Here is a 25,436-nt window from a genome sequence, read left to right as displayed (position 1 = left end):
ACTAAAAATGTTAATTTATTAAAAAAATGATATTAGATGCCTTTAATATGTATACGCTGGAGATAATTGCTGTTCTTACAAGGAATTCCAAAGTCATATTAGCTGACAAGGAGATTTTCTGCAACATGTTGAGGCTTCATAAAGCATCGCAACATCTGTCCTTGTGAGAACAGACAGTAAAGACTTAAAACATTCAGAAACATTTCCGGTCTGTTAAATAATTCACAAATACCTCGTCAAATATGTCAAAGAATGCTGAAAAAGATATTTATGTTACAGTTTTCTTATCAATTTTTTGTTCATATTATAACAATTTTTTTTTTACATTGACCTTTTTTCATACTAAGGAAATGTTAGAAAACTGTATGGCAACACAATCAAAAAGTCTGAGAATCCTTTTATGTGACTAAAGACTATTTCAAGATTGAATTATCCGTTATCCTTAGTAGCGTAGCACACTGCTTCAATTATTTACAGTTCCATTACCAAAAAGTTCTTGGGACCTTTCTCCCCAGCTGCTCAGAGACGAGTGTTTACTTGGTTAAAGACAAACTTGATAACACACTTCTTAATGGAGAGCTTTCTAATGTGATTGCTGAATGGAAGAGGTCTCAGGCAAGGTAGTTGACCTTGTATTTTGTTACTTTATAGGGGATGCATCTAGCAGACACAGTTCAACCACATTTATTTTATTATTTTTCTGTGCTCTTAACTCTTTCCTTTAATCGGTTTTCCTCCAACAACTTATAATTTAGCCCGTCGATTTAAAGAGTGGTTTCAAACTTCAAATATATCGTCTTGGTCTACGTTGTCAATTTGAATTTCTTATTGTGATTTCTATTGGACACTATTTACTCATGTATAGATTTAGCAGACATTTTTGCACCCATTAACAGTGTACAATATGCCTAAAATTGTGTTATATTGCAATATTCTGCATGCTTACTGGCACGCATTAACGTAAAATCTGATCTCAAAAACTTTGAGAACGCTGTTCTTAATTTGTCCTTTGTATTCAAGTATGCCCACTCTAAGAATTCTCAGCCATTAATGGGATAGAGTATAAAATGAGCTTGGGGGAAAAAGCAGGGAATGAACCCTGAATAACTGATGCTACAAACTGAGCAGGGAAACTTTTTTGTCCATAGAGAACAGAGATAGGCACCACAGCATCATGGAATAAACCACTTGATAAATAATATATCCTCCATAAATAATCGAACTAACTCAGGATGGGGGGCTGTATTGCATAAGCTGGTAGAAGTACAAATGGGCCCGTCAATGAAGTGCCCCTGAGTAAGTCAAAGAACCCAGTAAATGCTAGCCTCACCTACATCCAGTGTCCAACGAAGAATTGATCAGCTGGCAAGTACTCACGATATGAAGTGTAAACTGCCGGGTGTTGCTGATGGGAAGTGGCGTGACGCTCCAGGCTGCTTGTAGAGGTGGCGTCCTCCTGCCCGTAATTGGTAAACAGAGGAAAAAGAGAAACTCGGTGGTCACAGCTCTCCAAAAGTCAACCAAGCGCAGTAAAAATAAAAAACTTTATTGAATCAAATATAAGACATCCACAGAGAGTGAGTACACTCTGACGCATTTCGTCCTGTAGCAAGGACTTTATCAAAGTCCTTGCTACAGGACGAAACGCGTCAGAGTGTACTCACTCTCTGTGGATGTCTTATATTTGATTCAATAAAGTTTTTTTATTTTTACTGCGCTTGGTTGACTTTTGGAGAGCTGTGACCGCCGAGTTTCTCTTTTCCCTCTATAAAATGAGCTCATCTGTAATGCACGACCCACAAATCCATTAAATTGGAATCTGAAAAACCATTGGGTCCGTCTATCAATGCAACCACTTTTGGAGCAAAACTGGAGCATTTTTGTCCTGCACATACATCTCTTTATAGTATCAAATTCTGAATCTGAACACCATATTATCTCCCTTCATTCTGCGTCAAATAATCTGGAAACTTGAAGGTGGTTTCTAACAATCAATACCAGATGTGACAAACTATATTTGAAGAAACTGTGCCCTGAAAACTGGAGTACTGTATCGAAACATTGACCGCCATGTCATGTGATCCAAGTTGGTCTATTTGCATATTTATTTCACGCCTATGAACACAAGAGGACTTCACAAAGTAGCCCTAACTGACACTGTCAAACTAGAGTAGATCCTAGATAAAGTCAAGTACGCTATAAGGGACAGTCTCACAAAAAAAAATGTAATTGGCTTGGTTAAAAATATTTACTGTACTTTCGCTTTAAGTAATTATATCCATTGTGGTCTCAGATAAAGTAAGAGTTGTAATGTTACCTGTGAAAATAAACATGTAATTTTCAGACACTTCAGTTTTGCTCCTGCCTGACTAACTAATTATGGAATGGTGATTACTTTTGAAGGAGTAAAATGGTAGGGAGTAAGAAGTAACGCGCTTCTGTGTGAAAAAAAAAAGGAAAGCCGAGTGCTCATGCTTGGAGGGTTGGTGATGTCACCGCTCTCAAGCATGAGCGAGCACAGCGATAGCGTGGACGCAGCCTTAGAAACAGGATGACCACATATAAAACTCACAATACATTCTCATTACATTTCCCATAAGCGCTGAGCGTGTGTGTGTTCGTGTCAAACTAAGAGGCCTCCCGCTCCTGGGTATTCAGGCCTATATTTGAGATGTTGGCACACCATTAGAGTTTGTTTGTCACTGGGTGTAGCAGGTCTGAACTTTGTAAAGGTTTACTTTGGTACTGCTGCTTCCTGTGACAGTTGGGATTATCCCCTCTGTCAGCTGCCTCTCCTAGGGACGGCTCCCGATCTCAGCTGCTGCGCTATCCAACTCTCTTAGCAACTGCGATCCCACTCAAGCGGCACGTGTGCAGGGCTCGTGCCACAGGTCGTTCTTGAGCGAGCCTAAATCCTTCATGTCCGTGCAGATCTGCCTACAACTGTCATGGTTGCCCTCTTAACTCCTCCCCCTCCGAGTCCCTCCTTCTCCAGCCTCTCTACTGGCTCACCATAGTCCCATCTCCATAGGAGAGGAACATGCTAGGGGGGCACTGTTGCATGTGTTTCTTGCTATACACAGGGAACTACATACATACTGTACAATACTTCATTAATATCACTGTAATTAATGCCCTTTGGGAGGGACTGCACCAGTCGTAGTGGAAATGTAGAGATGTGAAAACTTTCACATGAGGTTGCGAACTATGCAAAATTTGCCAAGCATTACGGAAATGTGCATTGCAATTTTGTGTAATCTGCAAAATTCTCTAAATTTGATTAATGCTGACACTATAAAACAGGGCCCACACACCATGTTTCTCTCATTGTCCGAAAGCTTAGTGATTTGGTGACATTTCGCAAGGAACCAATCGCTTCAAATTTTGCAAATGCATTTCAGACAGTTTCACACATTTCTGGAAATGTAAGAAGTTCCAAGTAACAAGAAAAAATAAAGAAAAAAGACAAGCTAAACAGGATTTTATATGTAGATATGCAACATTATTGTTAAATAATGTAGACTTTAGGCCTTGAAAAAATAAAACACCGCATTTATTAAAATTAGAAACACAGACCGTAGAAATTGACGTTAAAGTAGGGCCATTTGAGCAACGTACTGTAATTTTATTGTCCCGATCTGCTTATAAAATAATAGACAACCAGATGAGTGACCAGTGTTTTAAACATCCTACCCCTATTGATTGCCATTCAACTAATCCAAGATTGGTTTAGTTCTTTGACTGTATTGAAGCCAAGCGTTGGTACAAAACAACCATTTAACAAAAGCCACCGTTAAGAGAAAGAATGTTGAAGCAGCAGTCTTGTAAATCACAGAATGTAGTGTTCTACGCTTACATTAACGAGAAACTGGCAAAACTTGAATGGCATTCCTAATTTTCATACCTGAATTATTACATATGTACACTTTATTTTCCTTTACTTTTCATTACCAATACACGAGATTAACTTGCAACATATAGGAACAAACTACATCTTCCCAATGTATGAGATGGTTCCATAAACAAACTTTTAGAGTCTCAGTAAGTCAGTGAGACTCTGTACAGAACTAACTTGTTACCACATTTAATTGACAGTTTCTCTGGTTAATATCAAGCACAGTTGCTTGCTTAAAACCAATAACAATTACATCCCCTTATCAGATTTACAGACTTAAGTCTGTTTCACAGCTTTATATGTTTACAATACGATTCTCTGCAACCCTTGACTCCCATTTTGTTGAACACTCTAGGCCAGAACAGATAAAAGTTCAGAAGTTATCAAAAAGAAATCAAACTATAGTATGTTTTACATGACTAAATAGCTCCTGCAGTAATTTGAAGCAGACAGAAAAAGGAAGATGTTGCAACTTGATAATCACTAAAGCGGGGGATTAAGTATGTGGTCAATACCCTATGGGGTGTGTTATCACTTTTAACAGCCATCAACAGACCCTGCAACATTGGGCACATGAATATAGATAGGTACACTTTAGTTCCTCGGTCAGGATGATCTTCAACTTGCTCAAAGTAGCTGGAAGCACCAAACTTCAGCCAATGGAAGATAGGCAGTGGAATGTTCCTTGGCTCTCATGTATGAAGAAATAGTTACAATGGGTACATCTGGTTTAAATAGAAACAAATCAAATATAGGAACAGTGCCTCTTAAATAGGTACACCTGGAAGGTATGCATCCAGATCTGTTGAAAGTTAGCAATTGCTAATGACCATCACTTACATATATCCATTAAACTTGCTGTTGCTGTGCATGAGACATGCACCCTACATTACATGTGCAATCTTACTCATGAACTATCACAAATATAAAACAGCAACCACAACTGCAAGAGCTTAAATAAATTGATAACATTTTATTATGAGAGAAAAGAAACAAAAATACTTCCCCAATAAGGACCAAGAAAACATGACTGTATATACACACACACACACACACATTTTTTGTTAAAAAAAAAATATATATATATATATATATATATATACTGAGTTAAGTTATGGTGAGTGAAAAAAGTGCCAAAAAACCTCCACAGCAAAGCAAATATGCAAATGTAAATACAACTGTATGCTCATCTGCATGTCTTAGGCAGGTCTGCAACCCCACCTTTCCCCATTATCACCCAGCATACAGCACTTCCACTGCAGCAAGGGATTCTGGGAAATGACATGCAAATGAGCACAGTGTTACAAATGGTTTTTGAAGCAAAAAGTGGCACTGTGTGCTCATTTGCATGTCATTTCTCAGAATCCCTTGCTGCAGTGGAAGTGCTGTATGCTGGGTGATAATGGGGAAAGTCGGGGTTGCAGACCTGCCTAAGACATGCAGATGAGCATACAGTTGTATTTACATTTGCATATTTGCTTTGCTGTGGAGGGTTTTTGGCACTTTTTTTACTCACCATAACTTAACTCAGTATGGTAAGCCCCATCCTTTAGCTTCTTTGCATAGCCAGTAAAATCAACCCCACACTGATGAGACCCATCAAGGTCGAAACAGCTGTCTGTGGGTGGTTTTCTGGGTATGCACCTTAACCCTGGCTGTGCTCAAAGCTGTGACCATGCAGCAAGCTTAAGCCTATAGGGAACCATGTTAAAAATGGTTATTGAGGCAAAAAGTGACACTGTGTGCTCATTTGCATGTCATTTCCCAGAATCCCTTGCTGCACTGGAAGTGCTGTATGCTGGGCGATGATGGGGAAAGGCGGGGTTGCAGACTTGCCTAAGACATGCAGATGAGCATACAGTTATATTTGCATATATATATATATATATATATATATATATATATATATATATATATATATATATATACACATATATACACATATATACACACACACACACACACACACACACACACACACACACACACACACACACACAGCTACACACACAATATAAATATATTTATATATATCAAAAACGAATAGACGATACCGTTCTGTGGCCAACGAAATGCTTTGATTTGTGCAAGCTTTCGAGATACACTGATCTCCCCTTTCCGGCGGTGTAACAATGAATGAAGCCAAAAAAGGGTTTTTACTTTAAATCAGTGCATACTGGAATGTGATCCGTGATTGAAGTTTATCCCTCCCCCTGTGTAATATGCGTTTTATGACTTGAGGTGTTAAATGGTCCCTGAATGTAAGTGATGTAAGAGTGTGTGTAAATATAAATTTGTAAAGCGCCCACAGAGTATACAGTGCTTTACAAAAGGTGTGTTTGGAGAGGACGTGTTTATAGTGGTGTGGGTAGGTGTAGAAATGTAAGAGGGTGTTGCATTACTATAAGTGTGTGTAGATACTATGTGGTCCCTATTGGTCTATAGCAGGGGTCTCCAAACTCGGTCCTCAAGAGCCGCCAACAGGCCTGCTTTTATGGATAGCCCTGTTTCAACAAAGGTGGCTCAATCTTTGACTGCGTTTATAGCGACGTCGTTTTTTGATCCTTCGATGTCGGCTCTTCCTATCATTGTGAAGCAGAATTCACTAAGCGTTGGATTGTTCACCCACTAATATGGAACGTGAGCTGGGTTTAGACCGTCGTGAGACAGGTTCGTTTTTTTCCCTCAGTCTTTGACTGAGCCACTGATTGAGCCTCCTGTGTTGAAACAGGGCTATCCATAAAAGCAGGCCGTCACAATGCAACCATCTACAGTCAAGCCATACGATACAACCGGATATGCTCCGATACAGCAGACAGAGGCCAGCGGATTACAGCCTTGAGATCGGATTTCATAAACCGTGGATATAACCGCAGAATTGTAGACCAGCAAATCCACAAAGCCACCAGAATACAGCTCCACCCCCTTATAACGCTGTGCTTGGGGTCCAAAGAATCACATTGCGTTATAAGCAGATCGCGTTAGAAATAATGTACAATTGTATGCATTGTACAAAAAAGTATTTAAGATACCAATAACTGTTGTAAAGTATTCATAAATACGAAAATTGGGAGCCACGCTGGCATCACGTTATAAGCAGATTCGCGTTGTAATGGATCGCGCTATAACGGGGTTGAGCTGTACCAAGAAGTGATCTCCTTGAATACAGACAGAAAGAGACAACCAACAGGGTACCTTTTGGAGGTCACATATAACCCACACCTAGAAGCCCTATGCAAGATCGACAGGGAACTACAGCCCATTCTCCAGGAAGATACAAGACTGCAACAGGTCTTCCCTGAAACTCCCTTATTATCATACAGACAACCTCATAATCTCAAGAAAATGATGGTGAGAAGTAAGGTATCCAACAATACAACTGAATGCGGGACAAGACAATGCCAGGATGCAAGATGCCAGCTTGAGCAGGCTAGGCTGAGCAGGAGCCTGATTTAGATAGAGAGTGCAGAAATAGTGTAAAAGGATCTATTCCACAGCTTCACATTTATTGAGGCTGGTGGATGGAAAGTCCAGGCCAAAGATTATGGTTCTAATTCCCCTCACCTGCTCTCCTAATTGAGGAACAGGTATTTATGGCAGATAGGTATGCTGCTTCAGTCTCCCTCCTAGAGCCTGGAGGCATCACCGAACCCCTGCATCCAGTTCGGGGAGAACGCCCTCTTCATGTGTTGCAGTATCCGGAAGGATTGCGCAGAATTTCTTGGGACGCCTTCCCCATCTAACAGATAAGGACTCAATGTTATTTTGCTATATATGAATGTTATTTAAAGCTGATAACCAGTTAAAAGGGGCTGAAACAATGTCTAGTCAGTCTCCTATGAAGGAGTAGGCTTTACTTAAATGATTTTGTTTCTTAAAGTGACGGTGTGTCAGAAATATTGAATAACATGGATATAAGAATAACCACTGAAGAGTAAGGGCTGAGTGCCCCAAAGTGTATATGTTAAAGTTCTAGTCCCCTACTGGGACTAAATAAAACATAGTTACAGAAACTCTGTCTTACCCTAAAAGAAAAAGGAGCGAGCGAGGAGAAAAAGGGCCCCTAATAACATGCACTCATCAACCCCATAGGATATGTAATATAATAATCGGTACAGATGTCAGAGTATATATACATGGAGAAAGTCCCTGACATACAGATCTGCAATGGATAACTTAAAAATACTAATACTTTAATAGGTCCTTAGACCAGTTTAAAATAAAAGGGACACTTACACATAATACAAAGCCTCCTTGTAACACAGTGTGCAATATCAAAAGGTCATCCCTTGAAGAAGCACCTCCGCGAAACGGCCGTCGGGATCGCTGCACTGTACTCCCATGGACATCTAAGTGCTATTGGAAGAACTTGCTTAATAGCCGTATGAGCCTGCGACCACATCACACTGACTTTGCAACCACTGCGATTGAGCACATATCAGTATACCTCGCATTACTTCAGTACTGCAAGTATTTTAGTAGATGTAGTGATCTCATAGTTGTCTCCATGTACACATGAGAATATATACAGCTGCCATACTATTAACATTTGAGTGATAACCTTTCACACTCACATATACTCAGTTTTACACCCTCTCATACGTTTTGATATAGGGTACAATACTGGATGGGATATTTACCTTCCCTGAACATGTGGCTTTGGGAGGGGGGAGTTTCTGTTTGAGCTTCTCTCCCCTCAGTGGGTACTAATTGTTTAGCCACTCACAGCTGTTCCATCACATATTTCTACTTACTACAGGCGGAATGTACTTCCATCAGCCGCTATCTGTTATTTATCTACAGTGACCTATGGATATTATGTGTTCAAAATCTCTACTCCAAACATGGACATTCCTGTAATATAGTATCAATTGTAGAGTGGTCGTGGGAGGGGGGAGTTTGCTTAGGAGCTCCCTTCCTCCTAATAGGCTCAATTGTCTATTTTTGTCAGGCTACCCAGCGTTATTACCCGCGTATTAGGGGACTGTTACATTAGTACTGTATCTGAGCTTCCATTTTTGAAGCCCAATTTTTTTTTTCTCCAGGGAGTTTTTTAATACCCTTTATTTTAACTTTATATTACTATTAAAATTGTTTTTATATTACTTCCATAATACCATTACACTCTTGGATGTTCTGAGCTCTGCACTTTTTCCTGTTTTGAACATACTATACCACTGATCTATGTAGTGTGATCGAGTGCTGATATACAGGGGAGTTTACTGGTCTACTGGCCCCTCTCGGGTCTGTTGCTTACCATTTTATTACAATTTGACTATTGTTTGCTTCCCCCTAGTGCACCGTTCACCCTATTTACTGATGTTTAATATATGTGAGGAGTGCTGGTGTCATATTTGGTATAGATATATATATAGCCCCTCTTTATTTTACCTCAGATTACATGGCCTATCACTGAGGTGGGAGCCTGAGTCCTATGGGTTAATGTTTAGTTCTTATAGTGTGTGGTACATGTTTCTGTGAGACTGTAGTGACTAGACACAACACAGTAGTAATGAATTATAACAAGCTTTACATACTCATATAGCTATAATTTGTGGTGTTACATATCTCATAAGAATCAGAACGGTGACAATCTCAGAATCACTCCATACACATATATACTTCAACTATACCAACAGTGCAAACGCTGCACAAAAAAATAATAACTTTTATCTCTGTCCGGCCACCCAATCATGGGGTACTGGCCTGTAGATCCTGGTGTACAAGCATAATCGTTGGAGATCATAAACTGTGTGTGTGTGTTGCAGGCCTGGTTGTTCATAAAAATCACACTGTGATGGCAATATAACTGCAGTTTATATACTTTGTGGGTTAGCTCACCCACTCCAACCTGGTGTAAATCCTACACAGCTGGGCTCCCTAATCTCTCTCTGTAGTAGCCTCTGTCTGCATTCTTCCCTCTGCACTGCAGGTCATGGTCTCTGCTGCATGCACTGGTCCAGTGGGGCAACTCTCTCTCTCTCTCTCTCTCTCTCTCTCTCTCTGCAGTTCCCTCTCTCTTAGTGGTCCTGCATGAACTCTCTGTGCAGGATGGGCCTGCACACCATCACTCCCTCAGCTCCTTTTATAACTGTCATTCCACTGGCTAAGCACAATCACATGGGTCAGTGGAAATAAATAAATATATATATACACATATATATATATATATATATATACATATATACATACACACACAACACAATAGCGCAATGACATGAACAAAACGTCCTCAAACCTTAAGCATAACAATATAAAATACACCCCAAAAAATATATTAAAACAATTAAGCAAACTTGATAGTCCAGGTAAAAAGTGTTAATCCAGGCTTCAAACAAGGGAGAAGCTATTAACCAATAGTTGTAGCAGGGGGTAGACGTATCCAAAGGAGGAATCACTTCCACAACTGAAATGAGAAATAAAAGAAAAAAGCGCACCCCCTAGTGCATTATCTTCACAGTAGCAAGATGAATATTTTATTATAAAAATAGGTGGTAGGCAATGCACACTTACAAGAAATAAATATGCAATGTTCACATAAAGGTATCTTTATGGAGCCTTGAATGCCCAGCCGGTGAATGGAAAATGGGGACACAACCAACTCCCTGCGATAACACTGGGCAGATGGCGTTTCCCATAACATAAACAGCTTGTGCTAGTTGGTCAATAGCACAGCCCAGGCTTAACAGCGGGGTCATCCGCCCGACAACAGGCAATCAATAGGCACCTAAAAGTTCAATGGAAGTCTCTCCAGGAGTAACGCGGAAGTACCGCGAGATTCTAGTGACGTCAGCCCTGCGCGTTGTATACAACGCGTAGGGCTGACGTCACTAGAATCTCGCAGTACTTCCGCGTTACTCCTGGAGAGACTTCCATCGAACTTTTATATCAATTGTTAGTCTAAATAAAAAAGGTATCACCTAATACTGATGTACTCATTTATTCTGATAATATATATATATATATATATATATATATATGTATATATATGTATATATATATAGTCAGATAAGGCAGTTGGCACTCCAATAGGTGCTGGTAAGCCACAGGTGCACGTCCCATATAGAGAATGTAGTTATACGTTACCGTTCCAAGGATTGGTAAACAAGAGACAGCACTCAATGTTGAAAATCAAAGTGTATTAGTGAAAGCAAAAATACATCCAGAAACCCGAGTTTCTGGATGTATTTTTGCTTTCACTAATACACTTTGATTTTCAACATTGAGTGCTGTCTCTTGTTTACCAATCCTTGGAACGGTAACTATATATATATATATATATATATATATATATATATATATATATATATATATATATATATATATATATATATATATACAGTGTTCGACAAACCTATACATTTGTTAACCCCCGGGCGAGTAAATATTGGCCCAAGCAGCACACGTTTGGTACTAGGTGGCAAGTAGATTTTTTTGTGTGGCGAGTAGATTTTTTGGTGATTTGTCAACCACTGTATATATATATATATATATATTTGTATATATATATGTATATGTGTGTATATATATACAGTGGTTGACAAATCACCAAAAAATCTACTCGCCACACAAAAAAATCTACTCGCCACCTAGTACCAAACGTGTGCTGCTTGGGCCAATATTTACTCGCCCGGGGGTTAAATCCACTCGCCCGGGGCGAGCAAATGTATAGGTTTGTCGAACACTGTGTATATATATATATATATATATATATATATATATATATATGCAAATATAGCTGTATGCTCATCTGCATGTCTTAGGCAGGTCTGCAACCCCGCCTTTCCCCATTATCATACAGCATACAGCACTTCCACTGCAGCAAGGGATTCTGGGAAATGACATGCAAATGAGCACACAGTGTCACTTTTTGCCTCAATAACCATTTTTAACATGGTTCCCTATAGGCTTAAGCTTGCTGCATGGTCACAGCTTTGAGCACAGCCAGGGTTAAGGTGCATACCCAGAAAACCACCCACAGACAGCTGTTTCGACCTTGATGGGTCTCATCAGTGTGGGGTTGATTTTACTGGGAATGCAAGAGAGGCTATGGGATAGGCTAAACCATAATACTGAGTTAAGTTATGGTGAGTAAAAAAAGTGCTTTCCTGTGGAGGGTTTTTGTCACTTTTTTTTACTCACCATAACTTAACTCAGTATTATGTTATATATATATATATATATATATATATATATATATATATATATAATAAATGAGTACAGCACCGGCAGCTTTTATTCTAACACTTCCCGCACGGCAGGATGCGTGCGGGAAGCGTGGTGACGCGGCTTGTTGCGGCGTCACTGTGCCGTCAGTCACGTGCGCGCGCCCGGCTTCCCCGACACCCCTGGAGTTTAAAGTGAGGTGTGCGGGGAAGCAGAGGGGCAGAGCAGGAGCCGGGTTCCGGAAGGGGGGCTAAAATGCGCGCGAAGTGGAGGGGGGTGCGCGGAGGAACACGCGGTGGCGCGCGGTCTAGACCGGGCGCCAGCTGGAGTAGATCCCAGAGTGCCGCCGGTAAAAGTAGCAATAAAAGCTGCCGCTACTGTACATCAGTATTAGGTGATACCTGTTTTTATTTGGACTAACAATTGATATAATAAGACAAGCTTTCAAGAGTTTTCCTCTCTTCCTCGGGTCAGCAAAACTGATTTATTATGAAAGGATTCTATGACATAGACAGAGATTAGAAAAAAAATGCTACAATACAGACAGAAAGAACCTACCACATGCATACCATTAGTGGCCGCATACAACCCTACCCTATAGGAAATACAAAAAACAATCAAAGATCTGCAACTCATGCTTGCAGAGGATGTGGCATTAAAATAAATCTTCCCCAAGCCTTCCTTCCTTGCTTTCCGGCAACCACCAAACCTTAAACAGAAATGAGTCAACTTAACCTCATAACAAACTTAAGGACACTTATAATGGCATAAAACCATGCACCAACACGCAATGCAAACTCTGCAAACATATATGCCAAGATCCCATGGCCAGTCACAACCATGGTACATTCAATGTTAAAGGACCATACTGCTGCACATCCAGGAAAGTAGTAGTTAATATGATTCAATGCACCAAATGTGACTAAGGATGCTACAGTAGGAAACCAGCCCAAAACTTCAAGGCAGAATGAACATGCATAGGCACTCAATACAACACCATGAAGAAAAAAGATACTGCTCTCCGGCGGGACATCATTTTTCACAACCAGAAGATTCCATAAATGATTTAAAAATCTAAATCCTCAATGAATGTTTAAATGCACCCAAGAACGGGAAACATTTTAACTGAAAATGATAAGACTCTTTGACACCAAACCAAGAGGACTTAACGGGGTTTCTCACACACTATCATATTTTTTTTGTAATGGTCCTCCTTGCCAATGTTCCAATCCAAAATCTCCCCCTCCCAACATCCCCTTCCCCCTTCGTGCTGCTGTTAGATGTACAGCCCCCATCCATTTTTTTCACCTTCCTTGGCACCTTTTTATTACCTTCCCAGTATCTTCAAACATCCCTTTCTCACCCCACCCCATCCACATCTTTGTTTTTTCTTTTCTAATCTCTGTTTAAATCTAATCCTTTGTAAATGAGTATTGCTGACCTGAGGAAGAGAGGAAAACTCTTGAAATCTTGGCTTATTATATCAATTGTTAGTCCAAATAAAAGAGGTATCACCTAATACTGAAGGACTCATTTATTCTGCATTATCGCAACTGGACTAACATGGCTATTTTGGTTAAAAAAAAAAAAACACACACACACACACCCCTCTTACATTTTAGACAGTTTACCTTATTAACATGTTTTTTATGCCTTGGTTCTATCTACTGACATTTTCTATCCAGGAAGTTCAGTCTCTACCATCAAGTTCCTGGTTATAATGCATTAAATAGTGGTTCAAAGATAACGACTTTCAATAAGAAACTGTTGGACCTTCTTACACTCCATTCAGCTAAATCTCTCTCCTAAATTGCTACTACTTACCAAGACTTTATCTCTGACGTCTCCCCAATCCCTTGTCATACACACGTATTTACCAGACACTCGCTGACTGGAGAGATTCAAAGAGAAGTCTCCAAGATTGCTTCAAGCAGTACCTCAATTACATCGATCCTAACTGTCCACTGATATCAGATGTAGATCAGCAAACTTTGGCGACCAAGGGATTAACTGCATACATCTAATCCCTCTAGTATCCATCTACAGCAGTTCTCTTGAGCTGCATTATCCATACCTGAAAACCCCAGATAGGGATGGTCTTAAATAAAGGTGCTACCTTGTTAGTAACTTGACAATCGTATCCACTTATCACACAATAAAAACACATACAAATACTCAACAACAACAAATACATTTGCACCCCTGAGGAAGATGGTCAGTTGAACGAAACACATAGGGCGGTCCCTGTGTTTTGTGAACAGCAAGTGCTGCTGTGTTGTTCTGTTCCCCCCAGCCAAGACCGCGGAAGCCATAATTGGAGGTTCCCATTGCCGAGCACATCCGTGACGTCACCCGTCGGCGAGTCAGGAAGAGAGATGTCCTTTTCCTTTTTACATGCCTGAGGGGAGTTTGCACTTTGGAGTGTTTTTGTGATGTCTATCTTAGGGTGTTACTGCATCTCCAAATATGGTGATATAAATTTGCATCATTATATCTAAATACAGGCAGTCCTCGGTTATCCAACGGAATCCGTTCTGGAAGTAGCGTTGGATAGTGAAACCGTTGTAAAGTGAGTCCCATGTTAATTAGTGCCGGTGAGCGTTGGATATTGCATTCAGGCGTCGGATAACGAATTCCGGCATCAAAAAATGGCCCATAGGGTTGCGTTGGATGTGCCATTCGTTGTAAAGTCAAACGCTGGATAGCGAGTGTGAAACAAACAAATATTGCGCTCATTCGTGGTAAATAAGGATTAAGTGATAATGTGATCAAGACAAATATAACCTTGGTATAGGGAGGTTTTGTGCTGCTGCTCTTGGGGGATGGCTCAGCTATCCAGCTAGTACAGAAAAAAGAAAAAGAAAACAGCGCAAAAAAACCTCATGGTGTAGTATTAAAAATAAATTTTATAAAGTTAAATGGTGATTATTGCACGTACATCAATAAAAGCATAATTCAGCATGACATGTTAGGGACATGTTACCACTCGCAGGAAACAGCTATGTGCAGGCTGGTGTGTATCTGGATCGTCCTCTGGTCCTCTATATACAGCTCAGCAAAGGGTTGCACGTCTCTTAGATGGTCCTCCTTGTAAGGTGTTCGCCAATCTCCGTCAAACCGCTTTAGTGAGAAGTTTGTGCCTCTTTCAGGGATCTCCCTGCAGCAACCGTCAGCTCCGACACGATATCCTCACAGGCAGTTCCGGATTGACCGCAGTGGCGTCTGACGTCATCAGACGGCGTCCGTCTATGCTCGCGTCTCTCTGCTCACAGTGTTCAGCGAAATGGGAGTCCCACAGGTCATCAACTCAAATTATGCAGTAAATTATAACCACAATGGGGTTCAGATTAGGAAGGTATTGGAACGCGCCCTCTCCTACGCGTTTCGTAATAGATACTTCTTCAGGGAATAACGGAGGAAGTTTCAGGGGCGGTTCATATACTTGGTGAAACTGATTTGATTGGCCATAACTAATTAGCAAACAGTCTACTCCTGAGAAGACAAGGCTATAATCTCAATCATCATCTAAGTTAATACAGAACATTTAGCACATAACAAATACATTCAATTTTTAATAATCAATTGTGGTTCTTGAAATTTTAAAATAGAACTTCTAAAAATAAAGAAAACAAATGTTAGTAATATTTAAAAACAGAACAGGTGCATAACAAATCACTATCTGGATATAAATGTTTAAGAGTGAATACAATGATATAGAAAATGGTAAGGACTGGTTTTCCATATATAGAGTGTACAGACATTCCTAGTAGAGAGAATAGTATACTTGTATTGTATAGTAAATACATTATTTAAAAAATACATTATTTATAAAAGCTCACTGGGTGTAATTAGCACTAAAAAAAGTTAAACAGGTAACAGGTTAAAAAAGAGACCAGACATCAATCTCTTCATTAAGACCTAGTGGAGATAGAGTTTGGAGTTTGTAGATCCACAAACTTTCTTGCTTTGATAATTTCTTCTCTCTATCTCCACCACGTCTCCCTGCTTGCACAATTTGGATACCTATGTAAGACATAAGGGAAGGGTCGGAGTTATGTTTAGATTTAAAATGCCTGGACACGCTATGTTGCTCAAAACCTATTCTAATGTTTCTCGCGTATTCTAAAATCCTGACCCTTAAAAATCTTTTTGTCCGCCCTACATATTGGTATCCACAGGGACATTGTATTAGATATATCACATATACTGACTTGCAGGATATGCAGTCTTTTACAGTAAAATTTTCTTTGGTTGTGTTTGATTGAAAGGTTTTACGATCTTTACTTAGCATTTTACAGGCTTTGCATTTTCCACAGCAGTAGTTACCGTTGGGTTTTTCAGGCATCCATGGAATCTCCAATTGTGTTTGAATCTGAGATCCAATATCGCTTGGTGCCAGATAATGTTTGAGGGTCTTTGCCCGGCGGTAAATAAAGCTGGGTTTATGATTGAGAGAAGGACCCAAGATCGGATCATTACATAAAATGTTCCAGTTTTTGTTAATAATTTTCTGGATATTAGTGCTGACAGAACTAAATTCTGTAATAAAGGGTACTATTAACTTTTCCTCTTTATCTTCTTTCTTTATTTGTTTTTTCTGCACTAATAGAGAATCTCTCTCCATTTTCTCAACCTTCTCTAAAGAGCTAAGAAGCAGGGTCTTGTCGTACCCACGCTCAACAAACCTCTCAAAAAGAGAGATCGATTGGGCTTCAAAGTCAGTTCGAAGACTGCAATTGCGTTTGATACGCATGAACTGGCTTAGGGATATATTGTCAATCCATGACCTTTTGTGGTTACTGGATGACAATAAAAAGCTGTTAGTGTCCACCTTTTTGAAAAATGTTTTAGTATTGATATTTTCACCAATTTTGGATACCAAACTGAGGTCCAAAAAGTCTATCTGACTCTCACTTGATCAGATGTAAATTTCAAATTAAACTCATTGTTGTTCAGATAGGCCTTAAAGAGCTCCAGCGTATCTTCATCACCCTCCCAGACACACAGGACATCATCGATATATCTCTGCCATACAATAACCCTATCCATAAATGGGTTATTATGCCATATAAAGTTATCTTCCCATATCCCCATGTATATGTTTGCATAACTGGGGGCAAAACGCGTCCCCATGGCTGTGCCACACACTTGTAGATAATACTGATTCATAAATAGAAAATAATTGTGTGACAAAATAAAATTGATGGCTTCGATAATAAATTCACAATTTAGTGGGTGGAGCTCTATATCTTTTATTAATGTCTCCTTAATTGCCCCAATCCCTTTATCATGGGGAATGCATGTATAAAGGGATTGAACATCGAATGTTGCCCATCTGTACCCATCCTGCCATTTTATCGTTTTGACCAAATTTAAAACAGCAGTGGTATCTTTAATGTAAGATGGTAGTACCTTCACATATTTTTGAAGAAAAAAATCAACGTACTGTGACAAATTCGATGTTAAAGATCCAATTCCGGAGATTATAGGTCTACCCGGTGGATCGATTGATGTCTTGTGTATCTTAGGAAGATGATAATATACCGGTATAGTTGGAAATAGAACATTTAAAAATTGATGTTCTGACTTAGTCAATACTGTGGACACAACAGCCTCATCGAGAAGGTCCTGCAATTCTGACACAAATTGTTTTGTAGGATCTTTTAACCTGTTACCTGTTTAACTTTTTTAGTGCTAATTACACCCAGTGAGCTTTTATAAATAATGTATTTTTTAAATAATGTATTTACTATACAATACAAGTATACTATTCTCTCTACTAGGAATGTCTGTACACTCTATATATGGAAAACCAGTCCTTACCATTTTCTATATCATTGTATTCACTCTTAAACATTTATATCCAGATAGTGATTTGTTATGCACCTGTTCTGTTTTTAAATATTACTAACATTTGTTTTCTTTATTTTTAGAAGTTCTATTTTAAAATTTCAAGAACCACAATTGATTATTAAAAATTGAATGTATTTGTTATGTGCTAAATGTTCTGTATTAACTTAGATGATGATTGAGATTATAGCCTTGTCTTCTCAGGAGTAGACTGTTTGCTAATTAGTTATGGCCAATCAAATCAGTTTCACCAAGTATATGAACCGCCCCTGAAACTTCCTCCGTTATTCCCTGAAGAAGTATCTATTACGAAACGCGTAGGAGAGGGCGCGTTCCAATACCTTCCTAATCTGAACCCCATTGTGGTTATAATTTACTGCATAATTTGAGTTGATGACCTGTGGGACTCCCATTTCGCTGAACACTGTGAGCAGAGAGACGCGAGCATAGACGGACGCCGTCTGATGACGTCAGACGCCACTGCGGTCAATCCGGAACTGCCTGTGAGGATATCGTGTCGGAGCTGACGGTTGCTACAGGGAGATCCCTGAAAGAGGCACAAACTTCTCACTAAAGCGGTTTGACGGAGATTGGCGAACACCTTACAAGGAGGACCATCTAAGAGACGTGCAACCCTTTGCTGAGCTGTATATAGAGGACCAGAGGACGATCCAGATACACACCAGCCTGCACATAGCTGTTTCCTGCGAGTGGTAACATGTCCCTAACATGTCATGCTGAATTATGCTTTTATTGATGTACGTGCAATAATCACCATTTAACTTTATAAAATTTATTTTTAATACTACACCATGAGGTTTTTTTGCGCTGTTTTCTTTTTCTTTTTTCTGTACTAGCTGGATAGCGAGGACTACCTGTAGGTGGTTTGGGTTTGCGCTTTTCTTTTTTACTTCCTTATTAGTCACTGGACAAATCATATCCACTTATCATACTATAAAGACACATACAAATACTCAGCTAAACCCTCTGGAACTGCGGTAAGAATAGGCTCTTCTCGCTTTATTTTGTTTTTGTTAGAGGGATCTATTTTTTTTCCCATGTACAGTTTCTAACTCTTCCCATTCATACACATCAACTATCTCTACATACAAAGGACACTTTGATCTTGCCCCCAATTATAACTCAAAAACATGATTACCCTCACAACAGTAGTGAGAAAAATAAAAGGCAAAAAAAAAAAAAAACCATAAACACATCTAAAAAATTTTTTTACAAATATCTTAGCAACTAGATCAGACACAGAAAAAATTATCTTTGCTAAATAATTATTTTTCAATGTTTAGATTAGCAGTTATACTGAGTGAGAGTATGATGGCTGCTATTTTCAATGTATGCAATTAGAAGACTATTTGATAGACTAACCATTCTAATGAGGCTGAAAACTATGTTCTAGCGGAATATTTTCTCCATGTTAGGACATTAAAAAGCTATTTGTAACGATGAACATATCTGTTACAGAAACAAAAATACAATTTAACATGTTTTTAAAAGCGAATTATACCAGATTAAGTTGTCTACTGAAATGCAATATCATATAGGGAAATCTGATTGCCAATATTTAGAACCAGAGACAGAACATGAAACACAGGCAGAGCTCAGTGCACATCCAGTGAAACTTATACACGGTACAGTGCCTAAATATATATGTATAGATATCTATTAAATAAAATGGTCTTTTAGTTTAACATTTTGGCCAAAGTGTTGTAAGCCCCTGAGCCACTGTACCGTGTATAAGTTTCACTGGATGTGCACTGAGCTCTGTCTGTGTTTCGTGTTCGGTCTCTGGTTTTAAATATATATATTGCCATGCTCAGTAGCACTCCTCTGTGACACTTATATGCTTATATATATATATATGTTGTGGTTATTTTGGGGTTCAATATGAGCTTGTAGGTGTCCTGTATGTTTTGCCAATATTTAGAGTCAGGAAGGAATTTATTTTTCCTCTTATGAGATATCATTAGATGATATTTCACTGGGCTTTTTGTTTGCCTTCCTCTGGATCAAAATACTGTAAATACAAATGTAGTCCCGACTCCTGTTGTACCTCCGGTTGGGTGCGAGAACGTCGGGAGGCTGCAGGGGGACTTGGGGGCTCTGATAGAGTCTGCGGCCAGTAGTGAGAGTTCCGGAGCCCCGCAGCACAGGCGGCGGCCATCTTATGTCTCGCGCATGCGCAGTGGATCTAGTGCGGCGGCCATAAGAAATAGGCTCCGCCCCAGGGGCTGCACAATACATGGGCCAGCACAGCCAATAGAGCTGTAGTATTCTCGGAGGCACGAGATAGCTACATTTGGCCCGCTTGCGTCAGTCGGGAGCAGGACGCCAAGGAGATAGGTAGTGTCTCAGGTGCCAGTGGCCCTGAGGCTAGGGCACATCTCTCCCGAGGCCCCAGCTAGGCCCCGACTCATTAGGTCGTAGCTGCTGCAGGGAAAGCCCATAGCTAGGGACACTTCACCAGTAACTGCTATAGTGAGAGACAGCACGGCAGTGACAGAATCCACATGGTGACTGCGGCCTGTGGTCTGCGACCAGACCCAGGCATATACATTGTCAGAGACTCTTAAAAGGGACACACTGCGGTCCAGCGAACCCTCAGCCAAGGCGGCCTGGTCTGGACTAAGACCAGGAAGGTATCTTCACAAAGTGCACCAACAGCCATACACAGGGGTAGCGCTACTCCTCACATACTTTGGGGTGTGCCTGTCTTGCTGGACACTGTGTTGTTATGTGCTCAAGGCACCCTCATAACTTTGGGGAAACCTCATTGGGGTGTGGACAAGGTGGTGGGCTACGGCCTTGTATCACCCTGTTATCAAATTTATCAAGTTATATGCCAGTAAATATAAGTTAGCCATACTGTGTGTGTATTCTTATTTGTCACTGGCAGGTTCCTGTGAGAGGTTATCCTACTGCGTTAGGATCTCTCACAGGTGGAGGCGCGGTGTGCAAGCGAACGTGATCACCCCAGGCTCCCAGTGTCGGAGGATCAGGCCTCATGTTTGCCACTCAGGTAACAGCAGCATGCGTAGTCCCTTAGGTCACAGGGAAACAGGGCTACACAAATACAGTATAGGATAAGTACGTTGTCTAAATTTAGCACAGCTCAAACTTGGACATACCATAAATGATTGTTTAAATGCCGGGCTCAAAAAGTTCCGGGTACAATCACAGAAATTGTAAATAGGTGTTTTTTTTTTTTTTTAATTACTGTTTAAACGAATACTTTATTACATCCACAGCTGGTAAAATCCAAGTACGATTGTAAAGCATGTAAACACAGACCCTGTTAGATATTTGATAGTGACAAGTTTATGTGATTCTAGCATTGTTTTGAGTCCTGCTAACTCTGTGTCCATCTACCTTTTGGTTTGTGTCATTGCCCTATCTTGTTGAGCATGCAGTTCCATTATTTCTGTCCTGACTTCCAGCAGATTCCTTTCATTATCAGCTTGAAGCGCCGAAAATTCACTCCTCTCTAGAATGTCATGTCCTTCTTCACAGATGCTATGTGTGACATCACCTGCCGAAGAGAGATCTCCTGCTGCACTTTGGTGAGCATGTGTCCTTGAAGATCACATCCATGTTGGCGTTAATGATTTTCAATAATGCAGATATAATGATCTCTGACTGCCGAGTTGTGAATCCATTGACCTCCAGAACTTGCACAATTGCATCAGTGTTAAAGTAGAACTTCTTCCCCACCGATGTGAATATGTGGGGGTGATGTTAAGACACTGAAGCCTCTGGGGCGCATGCGCGTGACAGTCACAGGAAGGATGTCCGCCTCCACACCATCCCCATGTGGCTGCAGAGTCCAGGCTGCAAGGTCGTGCAGCAACGGGCGGAAACTCATGTTAGTAGCTGAGCCTCAAATAGTGACCGGCCAATCTGCGTGTTGCCGGCACATGTCAAAATAGAAGAAGAATACAGTAAACTTGTCTACCAATGCTGTCACCATTCATTTTAGACGTGCCGTTTACTGTATTAAAGTTGTTTGTTTATAATTCTGCTGACTAAACTTAATTTGTCAATACAATTTTTAAACTGAAAGCAGTAAAAAAAAAAAAAAGCAGAGGAAAACAGTGGAGGAGCTGCAGCTCACAAATTTTAAGTTGATCCTAAATGTATTCGTGAATGGCGCAAGATGAAGGAAAAATTGGAAAAACCTGATCAAAGAAAGAAAACACAATGTTTGGATGGCGCAGGCAGAAAGTCAGTGAGTATGTAAGTGACAAAATGGAGAAACAACCGATAGATTCAAGGGCAGCACATATGGAATGTCGGCTTAGTGTGTCAAGAAAAATCATTCAAAGAAAGTCTGAGTTGTTTCATGCTACACATGACAAGAAACAAGAAAGTTTTATTGTAAATACAGGGAACTGAGAAGGAAAACTACAGTGGCACAGAAAGACCCGGAACAGTTGATTGACAAACTAGTGTCCTTTATTAAGTACATCAATAATAAAGTAGAAGAAAAGATAATACACAAATCTAACATAATAGCTATGGATGAAACTGTTGATGTTACCAGTGCAAACTCCGTGTCCGCAAAAAGTACAGGGAATGATAAATGCTATGTTCCAGAAATGGTGTATTCCGTAGAGCAAATAGGGAGGTTCAGGCAAGGCAGAACCTAAATGGTGTAATAGTAGCATCATCAGTTAATGGATAGCTGAATGAAAGCTTGACAGTGGATTGGTTAAGATGTGTTCTAGGGAAATTCAGTTTCCTTTCTCGACTCCTAGTATGAGACGCAGACCGATGTCACATAAGCATTGCGACAAAGACCGAAATTAAAAGCGGTTACAACACTGACATGGTAGTGGTTCCAGGAGGAGGCACGAAATACGTTTAAGCTCCGGATGTTGTTTGGAATAAGCCTTTTAAAGAAAACCAACAGATATGTACTGTATAATATGTGGATGGCTGATGAAGGCAACATAGCATAAGGGTGGAAATTTGAAGCCATCAAGCCAGCTATTTGTCTCATGGGTAAAGAAGGCGTGGGAAGAGATTGATACGGAGATCACAAAACATTCTTCAAGTTCTCCTTCAAGTCCTGCACACTTACGATCAAACCCAATGGCGCAGAAGATGACTTAATACACTGCTTCCACATAGGTCAACCTTGTGCAGATGGAAGAGCTCTACTAAATGCAGGAGGAATATGGGTGGAATAACAGCTCCATCAGCAGAGGAGGAGGAGGAGGAGGACGTTGATAAACTGGATTTAAATTAACAGCTTGTAAATGCAAGTGATCAAGAAGATGCCAGTGACCGTTCATCTGATGATATTAGTATTTGACTAAACAATTATAACATACCAGTTTAAAAAAATTGTCCTAATATTAATAGAAGCAGATTTTATTTTATTTTATTTACCTACCTAAATTACGGTAGTATTGTACTGCTATTCAAATTGTATTATACCCATACTGCTGAGATCTTTTATATATTTCACAACAATTACAAATCCATGTTATATGTTTGTTCATTTTTTTTTTATATTAAACATTATTTATACTTTATTTGAACATTAGATAAAAATAAATTTGTAGCCGGGGCTTAAATAGTAGCCTGTGCTCGAATTGTATCTGGGTACAAGCACAGAAATTATTAATAGTAGCCCGGGCTCTTATTTGAACATTTACGGTATTGCTTTTTTTCAACCTCATCTGCTACGGTATGCAACTATGTAACTACAAGTGCAAAGAGAACATTTGTCAACAAGGTATTTTCAAAATACATTATCAGCGATGAGCGAATGATTAACATTTTATACATGTAATTAATGAACAACATTAAATTAATTAACACTGGTTTATTACTGTAGCCATTCCAGGTGTGGTAATCAGTCTCAAACTAAAATATGTACCCAAGGCATTAATAAACAATGTTAAAAGCTTTTACACCATAACTTTTAGCCTTTTATTTTCCAACACTAAAATTGTATTTTCACAATCATTTTACAGGCGTTCAAATACCAGAAAAGCAGGTTGTTTCATCACAGATAACTTGAAAAAAGCCATTTCACAAATAATTAATGATGTAGTGCATGTAAAGATATCACGTAGGAGCAGCTAGAAAAATGTATGTCAACTTTATATTTGCAAAACGTATAGCGAACATACAAAATTGGTGTGCTAATGGTAGGCTGAATTTCCATTATTTGGCATTTCTTGTGAAGTCTTTGCAGGACTGAGTTGCTACTAAAGGGATAAAGAAAATGAGCGACCAGCCATCTTTTGAGACACACAAGCAATGGGTAATACTCAAAGTTATTGTGATTGACATGTAATTACTGTTGCTGCAGCTTGGCTTAATATGGAACATTACATTAAAGCAGAGTCTTTCTAAGGAATAGGAGGAAATGTGGCAGAATGAATGACTGCAAGCTAAATGTATCCAAATTATGTAAATACTGCCACTGCTCATTAATGTACTACTGTCTGATTAATCACATGCAGTAAGACATCTTAACTATGTCCACAGCAAAATAAAGTAACAGATTGTACCACCACAGCACGAAACATTGGTTTACACATTTTATTAATCACACCTGGAATGGGTACCAGACCAAGATCCCACACAGCTAGGAGCACTACTGTGCAAAAGACGTCTGTAGTAGCAACATGCTCCGTTAATGACCACTCGCTATATACTTGGCAAACACAGTACGGCCTCCAAGCGTGATTTGGTTAGGAACACTGCTGTATGCAGGAACTTTCATGCTCCCAAAACGGTCACTGGGCAAAAGCGTAGCAGTACACAGTACAGCAAGCATGCTTCATTTTATTATTATTATACACATTGAACTTACTTTGAGATCTCTATAAACTGTATTTTTTGGAGCTTTGATGTACCTTAAACGTGGTACCTAGGCTTAACTGGACACTACAGAACTATATGCCCGTTTGTCCTGTCTCGCTGGGATCAAAATATTGTACCTAATAATATACACTACGCTTTTCAGTCGGTACTACTGCTGTCTATTGCGATCAGAAAAGGGATATGTATGTGTATTTAAAGCTCTAGGTAACACCAACAGGGGTTAACACCCCCACTCTAACACTGTAGGTACCCATTCTCATCATTTGTGTTTTTTCCTGACCTACTTTATACCAGATTATGTATAACCAATAGCATCTGCACTGCCTTATATAATTGGACTGCATGCCCTACCAGTGAAGCATTTACTTCACTTAGCATAAGAAGGGTTAACACTTACCTTAGTTTATCGGTCACCAATTTAGCCTTTGCACTAGGTTTGGTGATACAGGACTGTGCTCTCTGAGTGGACTGCGAGCTGCAAATCCTAATCCACTATCTATAAATACATGCCTACGTGTGGATGCCTCTGTTCTACACCACCAGAACATGATGTAATTCTGCCATACGAGCTTCAACTACATTGTTACTTATGTCAGTGAGGTAATTATATTACAGATTAATTGTATCTCATGACTCACACTGACTCCTGACTTAGAGTCAGTATGTTAGA

The 25,436-nt window shown here is 39.7% G+C and overlaps 2 protein-coding genes across 4 annotated transcripts in view; both read right to left on the bottom strand.

Moving 5' to 3' along the window:
- Positions 1-25,436, bottom strand: part of RAB28 (RAB28, member RAS oncogene family) — a 178,839-nt gene that overhangs the window by 46,813 nt on the left and 106,590 nt on the right. The gene's annotated exons all lie outside the window — the stretch shown is intronic.
- Positions 20,503-21,646, bottom strand: LOC142472109 (mitochondrial calcium uniporter regulator 1-like; the record flags this gene model as incomplete). Its single annotated transcript, XM_075578890.1, is given in 3 exon segments — positions 20,503-21,419; positions 21,422-21,494; positions 21,497-21,646. Coding segments are annotated over 3 exon segments (480 nt in total), but the record flags the coding sequence as incomplete, so codon positions are not given.

This window comes from Ascaphus truei, chromosome 1 (assembly GCF_040206685.1).
Source record: "Ascaphus truei isolate aAscTru1 chromosome 1, aAscTru1.hap1, whole genome shotgun sequence".
Classification (NCBI taxonomy): domain Eukaryota; kingdom Metazoa; phylum Chordata; class Amphibia; order Anura; family Ascaphidae; genus Ascaphus; species Ascaphus truei.
Note: the sequence above shows the minus strand (reverse complement) of the source record. Positions and strands in the feature narration are given on the sequence as shown.